General features: G+C 46.1%; 1 protein-coding gene across 1 annotated transcript in view; it reads right to left on the bottom strand.

The window, feature by feature from the left end:
• Window positions 1-14023, bottom strand: part of LOC110534864 (calpain-5-like) — an 82721-nt gene that overhangs the window by 21128 nt on the left and 47570 nt on the right. The window contains exons 4-5 of the mRNA XM_036989870.1: window positions 13739-13870; window positions 136-344 (exon numbers count right to left, since the gene is read on the bottom strand). Coding sequence (XP_036845765.1) covers window positions 136-344; window positions 13739-13870 — 341 coding nt within the window. The remainder of the gene's footprint in view (window positions 1-135; window positions 345-13738; window positions 13871-14023) is intronic.

Here is a 14023-nt window from a genome sequence, read left to right as displayed (position 1 = left end):
ATATTCCCAAATTGGGACAATATATAGATTGATGGACACATGGATTGAATAATACATTTTTCTCCAAGGCAGTACCACACATTTCCCAATTTGTACAATAAAGCCATTGACTGATTGATTGATTCATTGACTAACTTCGCATAGGCCTTCTCCACCAGTGCGCTCCAGAACTCGTTACTGTCATCTGAGTGGCAGTAGACCAGCTGGTTGTCCACCGTGGGCAGCCGGTCGTCAATCACCACGTCCACCCACTCGCCAAAGCGCCAGAAGCGGAAGTGGAAGATTCCGGCATATGACTCAGGCGTCTCTGTGTCCCACTCCTGCTCCTTCCAGTCTGGGATGACCTGAAGGGAGGGCAGGGTGGAGGGGGAAGTGTGGGGGGTGGAGAGGACGGAGTGGAGGAGGTCAGAGAAGGTGTAGGTAGAGGGATAAGAGGTTGGGAATGAGGGAGGGAAAGGGTGGGCAAAGGGAGGAGGGGGTTGGTGTAGAGGATTAGAGGATGTGGGAAGTCAGGAGAGGGGTGGAGGGTGTTAGAAAGGGAGGAATGGTGGTGGAGTGGGAGAGGGAGGAGAGAGGTAGAAGGTGTGGGAAAGTAGGAGAGGGAGGACAGGGGTGGAGGGTGGAGTGGGAGAGGGAGGAGAGAGGTGATGGGGGAGTGGGAGAGGGAGGAGAGTTGGTGGAAGATAGGAGAGGGGTGGAGGGGGGAGTGGGAGAGGGAGAGGGAGGAGAGGGGTGGAGGGTGTGGAAAAGTAGGAGGGGGAGGAGAGGGTGGAGGGGGGAGAGGGAGTGGGAGTGGGAGGAGAGGGGGTGTGGGAGAGGGAGGAGAGGGGTGAAGGGTGTGGGAAAGGTAGGAGAGGGAGGAGAGGGTGGAGGGGGGAGAGGGAGTGGGAGTGGGAGGAGAGGGGGTGTGGGGGAGGGAGGAGAGGGGTGAAGGGTGTGGGAAAGGTAGGAGAGGGAGGAGAGGGTGGAGGAGGTAGAGGGAGTGGGAGTGGGAGGAGAGGGGGTGTGGGAGAGAGAGGAGAGGGGTGAAGGGTGTGGGAAAGGTAGGAGAAGGAGGAGAGGGGTGGAGGTTGTGAAAATGCAAGACGAGTAGAGGGAGGAAAAAGAGAGTGTTGGTTATATTATGAAAGCCGAACCTACAAGTTGTGTGTCGGCCAAACTCATAAATACACACCCTCTTGTGAGTGAGGCTGTCATCCCCGCTGCAGCATACCTCGTGCCCCCACCTGGTCCCCTCTAGGCCGACCAATGCGTTCCGGAGGTTTAGGGGAACATTTAATGTAATTTATCACCAGGGCTCTGGCTAGCATAAATCCAGAGCGAGAACAGGTGGAACAGGACACACGGCTGGGGAACGATTCGAGCTGCATGGAACTACCTGCCAGTCATCCCCTTCCCAGTGGCTCCCCCTCAGACTGCGGTGGGGTGTATGGCACAAATAAGGTCACACTTAAGGCGTCCGCATACATCAGTTACACTGTACTTGGAGATACATGCTGGGGAGTGGTGGACTAAGAGCCCTGGTCGGTAGGTAGGTTCTAGCTGTGTGGTTCCGATGGACCCTTCCTTCTGCTGATTGAGGGGCTTTTCTGTGTGTGTTTGTGTGTGTGTGTGTAGTAGTGGCTCCTTTAAGAGGAGAGGATAAAAGAAACAGCACTGCACCATGGAAACCCCGAGTCATTTGGGAGCTACCCCCCTCCCCTCTCTCTGGCTCCTTTTTCTCTGACAGGCCTGGAGGGAGAGAGAGAGAGCAAGGGAAGGTAAGAGAGAGAGAGGGAGAGGGAGAGGGAGAGGGAGAGGGAGAGGGAGAGGGAGAGGGAGAGGGAGAGAACGAGAGAGAGAGAGAGAGAGAGAGAACAAAAGAGAGCGAAAGAGAGAGAGAACGAGAGAGAGAGAACGAGAGAGAGAGAGAACGAGAGAGAGAGAGAGCGAAAGAGCGTGAGAGAGAACGAGAGTGAGAGAGAGAGAGAGAGAGAGAGAGAGAACGAGAGAGAGAGAGAGAACGAGAGAGAGAGAGAGAGAGAACGAGAGTGAGAGAGAGAGAGAGAGAGAGAGAGAGAGAGAGCGAGAACGAGAGAGAGAGAACGAGAGAGAGAACGAGAGAGAGAGAGAGCGAAAGAGCGTGAGAGAGAGAACCCCGAGTCATTTGGGAGCTACCCCCCTCCCCTCTCTCTGGCTCCTTTTTCTCTGACAGGCCTGGAGGGAGAGAGAGAGAGCAAGGGAAGGTAAGAGAGAGAGAGAGAGAGGGAGAGGGAGAGGGAGAGGGAGAGAACGAGAGAGAGAGAGAGAGAGAGAGAACAAAAGAGAGCGAAAGAGAGAGAGAACGAGAGAGAGAGCGAAAGAGCGTGAGAGAGAACGAGAGTGAGAGAGAGAGAGAGAGAGAGAGAGAGAGAGAGAGAGAGAGAGAGAGAGAGAGAGAGCGAGAACGAGAGAGAGAGAACGAGAGAGAGAACGAGAGAGAGAGAGAGAGAGCGAAAGAGCGTGAGAGAGAGAACGAGAGTGAGAGAGAGAGAGAGAGAGAGAGAGAGAGAGAGAGAGAGAGAGAACGAGAGTGAGAGAGAGAGAGAACGAGAGTGAGAGAGAGCGAGAGAGAGAGAGAGAGAGAGAGAGAGAGAGAACGAGAGAGAGAGAACGAGAGAGAGAGAGAACGAGAGAGAGAGAGAACGAGAGAGAGAGCGAAAGAGCGTGAGAGAGAGAACGAGAGTGAGAGAGAGAGAGAGAGAGAGAGAGAGAGAGAGAGAGAGAGAGAGAGAGAACGAGAGTGAGAGAGAGAGAGAACGAGAGTGAGAGAGAGCGAGAGAGAGAGAGAGAGAGAGAGAGAGAGAGAGAGAGAGAGAGAGAGAGAACGAGAGAGAGAGAACGAGAGAGAGAGAGAACGAGAGAACGAGAGTGAGAGAGAGAGAGAGAGAGAGAGAGAGAGAGAGAATGAGAGAGAGAGAGAGAGAGAGAGAGAACGAGAGAGAGAACGAGAGAGAGAACGAGAGAGAGAGCGAGAGAGAGAGCGAGAGAGAGAGAACGAGAGAGAGAGAGAGAGAGAGAGAGAGAGGAATATCCATCTTGGCTTTAATCCAGAACACAATTAAGCTCTATAATAACTCTACTCTGCGAAGGATGGAGTGGCCAGAAACAGCAGCTCCATCCACCCCTACAGTCCCCTCCTCCCATCCCATAACACAATTTTCAGGCAGTGGTGCCTATCAGACCAGACACACAGAGGTACCCCATCACCTGGTCCATATTTAATAGTGCACACTGTAGCAAAACATTTGGCAATAGAACATTTAAATGAGCGCATCTTGATGGACAATTTCAGGTAGTCCCTCCCTATTTCAGTCTGTTCTGCGGCTAATGAATTTCCAGGGGGGAAATGTTTTGAACATATCAGATAGAAATAGAACGTTTAACACAGTTTCTATCTGACAGACAATCATATATCTGTTCTACCTGATACATTTCAATCTGAAGTTGAAGGCATGCGTCCCCTTGTGTTATGAGCAGCGGAGGCTGGTGGTGGGAGATTTCAGAGGACTTGGCTCATTGTAATGGCTGTAATCGAATGAACGGAAAGGTATCAACCACATTCCATTTGTTTGATTCCGTTCCATTCCAGTGACACCAGCCCTCCACGGGTCACTTGGCAGACACACCAACCATCGCAGATTTCGGTCATACTTAGCAGAATACAGTATGTAGTGAGAGAGGCAGGCCTCCACTAGCCAAGCACAACGATGGCACAAATGTGAGATAAATATGTGACAACCACACAACTGTCCCTGGTTTCCACAAGGGAAATCTCAAATTCTCCTCCGCAGATGTCATTAGCTCCAGTTGCCTAGTGTCTAATGTTCATCTTGCCAAATAAGAACACCAAGACGGCAAGACCCACCACCCGTCTAAGGGTATTAAAGCCATGCGCGAGAGTCTTCCACACACTAACTGACTAGTTGACACACCAACTGACACACTAACTGGTTAACTGACACACTAAATGACTAACTGACACACTAACTGGTTAACTGACACACTAACTGGTTAACTGACACACTAAATGACTAACTGACACACTAAATGACTAACTGACACACTAACTGGTTAACTGACACACTAACTGGTTAACTGACACACTAACTGGTTAACTGACACACTAACTGGTTAACTGACACACTAAATGACTAACTGACACACTAAATGACTAACTGACACACTAACTGGTTAACTGACACACTAACTGGTTAACTGACACACTAACTGGTTAACTGACACACTAACTGGTTAACTGACACACTAACTGGTTAACTGACACACTAACTGGTTAACTGACACACTAACTGGTTAACTGACACACTAAATGACTAACTGACACACTAAATGACTAACTGACACACTAACTGGTTAACTGACACACTAAATGACTAACTGACACACTAACTGGTTAACTGACACACTAAATGACTAACGGAAATGGAGGCGGGAAGGCAAGGTACAAGGCAGCCATTTTGGAAATGTTTTCTTTAGTCATGTGGCATCATGAGCAAGTGCTTTCCTTTTTTTTTTGTCTTTCATCATGTTTTTCCATTACCATCCTTCCTTGTCGGAGCACAATTTAGTTTTTCCTTTCAAACTTCACACTGTCATTCTCTACATACAGTATAATATTTCTCCTTAATTAGGAAGTAAAGTTCGGGTTAGGGCAGGGGTCACAATTTGGCGGCCTGTGAGACAAATGGCCGATTTAATGTGGCCTGCAGTAGTTGGTACTTGCAACCACAGGGGAAAGGACACATAAACCGAGCGACCAGAGGGACCACAACCCTTCACGTCCCCTGGGGTGGAAGAAGGATAACACCTCAACACCACCACTCCCTTGTCTCAATTGCTTCCTTCCTTCAACTCTCATCCATCTCTTTCTTTTTCCTGTCTTCCGTTTTAACATGGTACGGCCGGCATCAAAACATAACAGAACCTTGTTTTGGATTGCATTATGTCCTTTTCTACTGTCTACTTTAGGTAGGTTTTCCGTAGGGATTCGGGTACTTGTATCTGATCAAAACAACAGAGCATTTTGATGTCTGATGTTGAAATTACTATGAAGGATACAGCGTTTAGAGCCATACTGTAGAGTCAGTCGAGTCTAGAGATGTGATTATTCATTACTTGTAATGTTTGTTTGATACCATAAAATGACTAAAGCAACTAATTAGAGAATGACTACTTGTAGGTAATTTATGTGCTGTTGAAATGGATTACTGATCTGAATAAATCTTAACAAAAGACAAAACGATTCTCTCCGTGGCATTTCTAACAGACTAGCAATACAACGTCAGCTCTAATGTTTTTCTATTACAAATTGTGTGTGTGTGCGCTGTGATTGTGTGTATGTGTGCATGACTGTCTGTTTGCATGTGTGTACTATCGAATTTCATTTTCTCTACTGCCGTCTGACAAAAGAGCAGGCTCGTCACAGATGACCTGACCTTGAGGGGGTTCCGGCTGTGTGTGGAGTCGTTCTCCTCCCACCTGAGGTGGCAGGCAGCAGAGAGGGATGCTGTACTGTAGTGTGGCAGCACAAACATAATACCCTAGCGGACAACAGGGTCCTTTACAGGGTCCATTTATTATACAACAAATGGAAGGAAACAGACAGAAAACAGACAAAACTCGTCCAAGAAGAAACGCTTTGGTTTTGGTTTTCTGGTGCAATTTCTTTGGTGCTCTGGTGTGCCCTAATGAACAAGACCCAGACTGGCTTCCTATTACCTGATCCATCTCCGTCTGGCCCCGGCCCGGATGACAAACGATTGTCCTCCGTAGGAGAAAGCCTCCACAGAGATATAGACGGGTAGTGGTGAGCAAGAGATGGAGGGGAAGGGAGAGAGAGAATATGTAGGAGAGAGACAGAAAGAAAGAGAGAGAGAGGAGAGAGATGGGCGGTCCCCACACCCACTCATCCACTCATCCACCCACTCATCACAGAGGCACAAATTAATGCCTGAAATCACTACCCACCAGTTAGATCGAATGTCTCACTCTTTGCAGTTGACTACTTTTCTCCAAAATTAATCTCATCTCCATTCCTTTTGTCAGTAATGACAATGTGGAACTGAAATGCAGTAGCAGCAGAGTACAGTCTCTTGAGTCTCAATTAAGCGAATGGCCTGCAGTCTTAAGTGTGTAATTATCAATCTGATCGCGTCTCCACTGTCCTTCTCTTCCTTATTCAATAATATCAGCTCACAGTCACACTTTTTCCCTCTCATACTTACAGTTGCCTCTCACACACACACACACCGCACCAACACTAATTAGCTAGGCCTGTGCACATACCAGGATCCTGGGGGATCTACCTTTTAGTTGTTGTATGCATCGCTGCACCGTGCCAGGTGTCACTAAACCATCAATGCACTGCTTCCATCACATTCAAACTGTCATGGTTCACACACACACACACACACACACACACACACACACACACACACACACACACACACACACACACACACACAGGAAATCAATATATGGAATCAAGGTCTGTGATCCACAAATCAAAGTTCTTCTGGATGCAACACGCTTACAAATATTGTCTGGGAATCCGACCTACAGACTAGGTCTCCCGTTAGGACGCATGGAGGCTCTTCTAGGCGTGAATATATTTAAAATGCCTAATATTGGCCTGATGGCCAAGGAGAAAGTACAGTTGAAGTCGGAAGTTTACATACACTTAGGTTGTAGTCATTAAAACGTGTTTTTCAACCACTCAACACATTTCTTGTTAACAAACTATATTTTTGTCAAGTCTGTTAGGACATCTACTTTGTGTATGACACAAATACTTTTTACAACAATTGTTTGCAGACGGATTATTTCACTTATAAATCAAAAGAAAATAACCAAGACCTCAGAAAAAAAATTGTAGACCTCTACAAGTCTGGTTCATCCTTGGGAGAAATTTACAAACGCCTGAAGGTACCACGTTTATCTGTACAAACAATAGTACGCAAGCATAAACACCATGGGACCACGCAGCCGCCATACCCCTCAGGAAGGAGACGTGTTCTGTCTCCTAGAGATTAACGTACTTTGGTGCGAAAAGTGCAAATCAATCCCAGAACAACAGCAAAGGACCTTGTGAAGACGCTGGAGGAAACAGCTACAAAAGCTATATCTACAGTAAAACGAGTCCTATATCGACATAACCTGAAAGGCCGCTCAGCAAGGAAGAAGCCACTGCCCCAAAACCGCCATAAAAAAAGCCAGACTACGGTTTGCAACTGCGCATGGAGACAAATATCATACTTTTTGGAGAAATGTCCTCTAGTCTAATGAAACAAAAATAGAACTGTTTGGCCATAATGACCATCGTTATGTTTGGAGGAAAATGGGGGAGGCTTGCAAGCCGAAGAACACTATCCCAAGCGTGAAGCACGGGGGTGGCAGCATCCTGTTGTAAGGGTGCTTTGCTGCAGCAGGGACTGGTGCACTTCACAAAATAGATGGCTTCATGTGGAAGGAAAACTATGTGGATATATTGAAGCAACATCTCATTACATCAGTCAGGAAGTTAAAACTTGGTCACAAATGGGTCTTCCAAATGGACAATGATACCAAGCATACTTCCAAAGTTGTGGCAAAATGGCTTAAGGACAACAAAGTCAAGGTATTGGAGTGGCCATCACAAAGCCCTGACCTCAACCACATAGAACATTTGAGGGAAGAACTGAAAAAGCATGTGCGAGCAAGGAGGCCTACAAACCTGACTTAGTTACACCAGCTCTGTCAGGGGGAATGGGACAAAATCCACCCAACTTATTGTGGGAAGCTTGTGGAAGGCTACCCGAAACATTTGACCCAAGTTAAACAATTTAAAGGCAATGCTATTAAATACTAATTGAGTGTATGTAAACTTCTGACTCACTGGAAATGTGATGAAATAAATAAAAGCTTAAATAAATCACTATCTTCTATTATTCTGACATTTCACATTCTTAAAATAAAATGGTGATCCTAACTGACAGGGAATGTTTACTTGGATTAAATGTCAGGAATTGTGAAAAACTGAGTTTAAATGTATTTGGCTAAGGTGTATGTAAACTACCCACTTCAACTGTACAATACCAGCCAAACGTTTGGACACACCTACTCATTCCAAGGATTTTCTTTATTTTTACTATTTTCTACATTGTAGAATAATAACAAAGACATCAAAACTATGAAATGACACATATGGAATCATGTAGAACCCCAAAAAGTGTTAATCAAAATTATTTAATATTTGAGATTCTTCAAAGTAGCCACCCTTTGCCTTGATGACAGCTTTGCACACTCTTGGCATTCTCTCCACATTCATGGTAGACACCTGGAATTAATTTCAATTAACAAATGTGCCTTGTTAAAAATGTATTTGTGGAATTTCTTTCCTTCTTAATGTGTTTGAGCCAATGCAAAGGTAGTGGTGGTAAACAGCAGATTGCCCTATTTGGTAAAAGACCAAGTCCATATTATGGCAAGAACATCTCAAATAGGCAAAGAGAAATGACAGTCCACCATTACTTTAAGACATGAAGGTCAGTCAATATGTCATTTGGTTTGCGCTTACTGGGTCTATCATTTGTTTTTCAACAGGACAATGACTCAACACACCTCCATGCTGTGTAAGGGCTATTTGACCAAGAAAGAGAGTGATGGAGTATTGCATCAGATGACCTGGCCTCCACAAGCACCTGACCTCAAACCAATTGAGATGGTTTGGGATGAGTTGGACTGCAGAGTGAAGGAAAAGTAGCCAACAAGTGCTCAGCATATGTGGGAACTCCTTCAAGACTGTTGGAAAAGCATTCCAGATGAAGCTGGTTGAGAGAATGCCAAGAGTTTGCAAAGCTGTCATCAAGGCAACTGTGAAGAATCGTTTAACTTTTTTGGTTACTACATGATTCCATGTGTGTTATTTCATAGTTTTGATGTCTTCACTATTATTCTACAATGTGGAAAATAGTAAAAATAAAGAAAAACCCTTGAATGAGTAGGTGTGTCCAAACTTTTGACTGGAACTGTGCATACTGATCTGTCTCTGTCTAGCCCATCTCTCTCTGCCATTTTCCCCCTTAAAGCTTAAGAGGGCCATTTCACAAAGTCACAAACGCACATGCGCAAACACACACACACACTCTTTTCATTTCCAATATTCACTCCCAATATCTGCTGGGTGGATTGGCTAGCCTGTAAAATAAATAGCCTATTGATCCATCTGTCTCCCTACAGGGTAAGAAATAATGGTGTCATGGCTAACGCTGGCTAATGCAAGTTAATAACCAAATAATTTACCTTATACTGAAGAGCTGCCACAACATGTCATAGTAGGCCTACCTCTGTGACCAAATCAGTCGTCGACCAGCCGCCAGAGTCCTAGCACCAGGTTTGCCGATACAACTGACGGTCAGAAAAGACCAATCAAACTGCCATACCGATCGGGGAGCTCATTTAGTCCAGATGGATTTGGCTTGGGAGGACAACAGATACAGTGCATTCGGAAAATATTCAGACACCTTGATTTTTCCCACATTTTGTTACGTTACAGGCTTATCCTAAAATATATCAAGTGGTTTTTCCCCCTCTTCAATCTATATCCCCTAATGACAAAGCAAAAGCTGTTTTTTAGAAATAAAACACTGAAATATCACATTTCCATAAGTATTCAGACACTTTACTCAGTACTTTGTTGAAGTACCTTTGGCAGTGATTGCAGCCTCAAGTCTTCTTGGGTATGACGCTACAAGCTTGGCACACCTGTATTTGGGAAGTTTCTCCAAATCTTGTCTGCAAATCCTCTCAAGCTCTGTCAGGATGGATGGGGAGAGTCGCTGAACAGCTTTTTTCAGGTCTCTCCAGAGATGTTTGACCGGGTTCAAGTCCGGGCTCTGGCTGGGCCAGTCAAGGACATTCAGAGACTTGTCCCGAAGCCACTCCTGCATTGTCTTGGCTGTGTGCTTGGGATCGTTGTCCTGTTGGAAGCTGAACCTTCGCCTAGTCTGAGGTTCTGAGAGATCTGGAGCAGGTTTTCATCAAGGATCTCTCTGTACTTTGCTCCGTTCATCTTTCCCTCGATCCTGACTAGTTTCTCAGTCCCTGTCACTAAAAATCATCCCCACAGCATGATGCTGCCACCACCATGCTTCACTGTAGGGATGGTGCCAGGTTTCCTCCAGATGTGACGCTTGGCATTCAGGCCAAAGAGTTCAATCTTGGATTCATCAGACCAGAGAATATTGTTTCTCATGGTCTGAGAGTCCTTTAGGTGCCTTTTGGCAAACTCCAAGCGGGCTGTCATGTGCCTTTAACTGAGGCCACGCTACCATAAAGGCCTGATTGGTGGGGGGCTGCAGAGATGGTTGTCCTTCTGGTAGGTTCTCCCATCTCCACAGAGGAACTATGGAGCTCTGTCAGAGTGACCATCGTGTTCAGAGTGTCAGAGTGTTTATTTCTTTCCTGTTTGGCCCTGTCCGGGGGTGTTCTCGGATGGGGCCACAGTGTCTCCTGACCCCTCTTGTCTCAGCCTCCAGTATTTATGCTGCAGTAGTTTATGTGTCTGGGGGCTAGGGTCAGTTTGTTATATCTGGAGTACTTCTCCTGTCCTATTCGTTGTCCTGTGTGAATTTAAGTGTGCTTTCTCTAATTCTCTCTTTCTTTCTCTCTCTCGGAGGACCTGAGCCCTAGGACCATGCCTCAGGACTACCTGACATGATGACTCCTTGCTGTCCCCAGTCCACCTGGCCGTACTGCTGCTCCAGTTTCAACTGTTCTGCCTTATTATTATTGGACCATGCTGGTCATTTATGAACATTTGAACATCTTGGCCATGTTCTGTTATAATCTCCACCCGGCACAGCCAGAAGAGGACTGGCCACCCCACATAGCCTGGTTCCTCTCTAGGTTTCTTCCTAGGTTTTGGCCTTTCTAGGGAGTTTTTCCTAGCCACCGTGCTTCTACACCTGCATTGCTTGCTGTTTGGGGTTTTAGGCTGGGTTTCTATACAGCTGAGGTACGAAGGGCAATATAAATACATTTGATTTTATTTTATTTGATTCTTGGTCACCTCCCTGACAAAGCCCTTTTTCCCGATTGCTCAGTTTGGCCGGGCAGTCAGTTCTAGAAAGAGTCTTGGTGGTTCCAAACTTCTTCCATTTAAGAATGATGGAGGGCACTATGTTCTTGGGGACCTTAAATGTGGCGGAATTGCAGATTCAGACGGGACTAAAAGTACGGATGAAGTGATTGGTGCTCGTGCACATAATTAAATTACCTTAACTCCCACAGTAAAAATTCCATCCGAATAGGGCTAAGGGCTTAAGTTGTTATTAACACGTAAAAGCCTTCATAATGTCTTATAACAAAGCGTAAGCCCTATTTGGACAGGATACGTTTTACAAGGGAAGCTCAGGTAATGTAATTATGTCCACGAGCACAAATCACTACATCCATAATTTTTGTCCCAGTCGAATCTTTCATGTCAGTAATTTTTTATTGCCTAATATGTCAGTTGATTAAATGTCTTCAAAGGCTACAGTTCATGGTTGTTATTGATAAGCATTATTATTTTGACATTCTCTGAACTATAGACCATATGGCCTATTACTAAGTTGAAATATCTTCACGCCTTACATATACACTGCTCAAAAAAATAAAGGGAACACTTAAACAACACAATGTAACTCCAAGTCAATCACACTTCTGTGAAATCAAACTGTCCACTTAGGAAGCAACACTGATTGACAATAAATTTCACATGCTGTTGTGCAAATGGAATAGACAACGGGTGGAAATTATAGGCAATTAGCAAGACACCCCCAATAAAGGAGTGGTCTGCAGGTGGTGACTACAGACCACTTCTCAGTTCCTATGCTTCCTGGCTGATGTTTTGGTCACTTTTGAATGCTGGCGGTGCTTTCACTCTAGGGGTAGCATGAGACGGAGTCTACAACCCACACAAGTGGCTCAGGTAGTGCAGCTCATCCAGGATGGCACATCAATGCGAGCTGTGGCAAGAAGGTTTGCTGTGTCTGACAGCGTAGTGTCCAGAGCATGGAGGCGCTACCAGGAGACAGGCCAGTACATCAGGAGACGTGGAGGAGGCCTTAAGAGGGCAACAACCCAGCAGCAGGACCGCTACCTTTGCCGTTGTGCAAGAAGGAGCAGGAGGAGCACTGCCAGAGCCCTGCAAAATGACCTCCAGCAGGCCACAAATGTGCATGTGTCTGCTCAAACGGTCAGAAACAGACTCCGTGAGGGTGGTATGAGGGCCCGACGTCCACAGGTGGGGGTTGTGCTTACAGCCCAACACCGTGCAGGACATTTTTCATTTGCCAGAGAACACCAAGATTGGCAAATTCGCCACTGGCGCCCTGTGCTCTTCACAGATGAAAGCAGGTTCACACTGAGCACGTGACAGACGTGACAGTCTGGAGACGCTGTGGAGAACGTTCTGCTGCCTGCAACATCCTCCAGCATGACCGGTTTGGTGGTGGGTCAGTTATGGTGTGGGGTGGCATTTCTTTGGGGGGCCACACAGCCCTCCATGTGGTCGCCAGAGGTAGCCTGACTGCCATTAGGTACCGAGATGAGATTCTCCGACCCCTTGTGAGACCATATGCTGGTGCGGTTGGCCCTGTGTTCCTCCTAATGCAAGATAATGCTAGACCTCATGTGGCTGGAGTGTGTCAGCAGTTCCTGCAAGAGGAAGGCATTGATGCTATGGACTGGCCCGCCCGTTCCCCAGACCTGAATCCAATTGAGCACATCTGGGCCATCATGTCTCGCTCCATCCACCAACGCCACGTTACACGACAGACTGTCCAGGAGTTGGCGGATGCTTTAGTCCAGGTCTGGGAGGAGATCCCTCAGGAGACCATCCGCCACCTCATCAGGAGCATGCCCAGGCGTTGTAGGGAGGTCATACAGGCACGTGGAGGCCACACACACTACTGAGCCTCATTTTGACTTGTTTTAAGGACATTACATCAATGTTGGATCAGCCTGTAGTGTGGTTTTCCACTTTAATTTTGAGTGTGACTCCAAATCCAGACCTCCATGGGTTGATAAATTTGATTTCCATTGATAATTTTTGTGTGATTTTGTTGTCAGCACATTCAACTATGTAAAGAAAAAAGTATTTAATAAGAATATTTCATTCATTCAGATCTAGGATGTGTTATGTTAGTGTTCCCTTTATTTTTTTGAGCAGTGTATTTTGAATGACAAAAAAAATAATAACAGGGCAGTTTGGTAAAGCAAATTTTGTCCGAATCTTCCACTGGAAAAACGGACATGCTGGGGTAGTAATTACATAACCGATGTATAGTACTAGTCCTGTGCCAATAGGGCTTTAGAACTGTATTATGGTACACACATCCAGAAGGTGTAGGATATTAAAAAAAATATGTCATGAAAGAATGCTAGATACCCGCACATTCATTATTTTAACACAACCGAGTAGACCAGCAAAGTCTACTATGATACTCTACCTAAACCCCAGTCAGAGACGGCGTTATAAGCTTGGTAGAGTACTCCAACTCTGCTGAGAGTGTTCTAGAGAGGTGTTGATGTGGCCTAATAATGCCTCTGGTAAGATGTGCTTTCCCCTGTTTACCCCTTCTTCACCAGGTAATCTGGCCTAATGGGTACACTCATACGTGGGTACAGTCATGGCACACACGCACATACACACACAGCCCTCCACGCCCACACTTACTTTGGACCACAGGGACTCTCTGGAGGCCAGGCTGGAGCACGCCGCCACAAACCAGCAGTTTCCCAGCTGGCCCTGGTGCAGGTCGTGCGCACTGATCCCATCCACAAACAGGTGAGGGTCCTCACAGAGCTCCTACACAAAGACAGAAGAGAATGAGAGAGAGGGAAGGAAAGAAGGAAGGAAGGAGGGAGAAATAGAAAGGTTACTTGAGGCCTAGGGACCAAAAAATATATGGGTAGAAAGAAAGAAAGAAAGAAAGAAAGAAAGAAAGAAAGAAAGAAAGAA

This window comes from Oncorhynchus mykiss, chromosome 10, assembly GCF_013265735.2.
Source record: "Oncorhynchus mykiss isolate Arlee chromosome 10, USDA_OmykA_1.1, whole genome shotgun sequence".
Classification (NCBI taxonomy): domain Eukaryota; kingdom Metazoa; phylum Chordata; class Actinopteri; order Salmoniformes; family Salmonidae; genus Oncorhynchus; species Oncorhynchus mykiss.
This window is presented reverse-complemented; position numbering and strand designations above follow the sequence as displayed.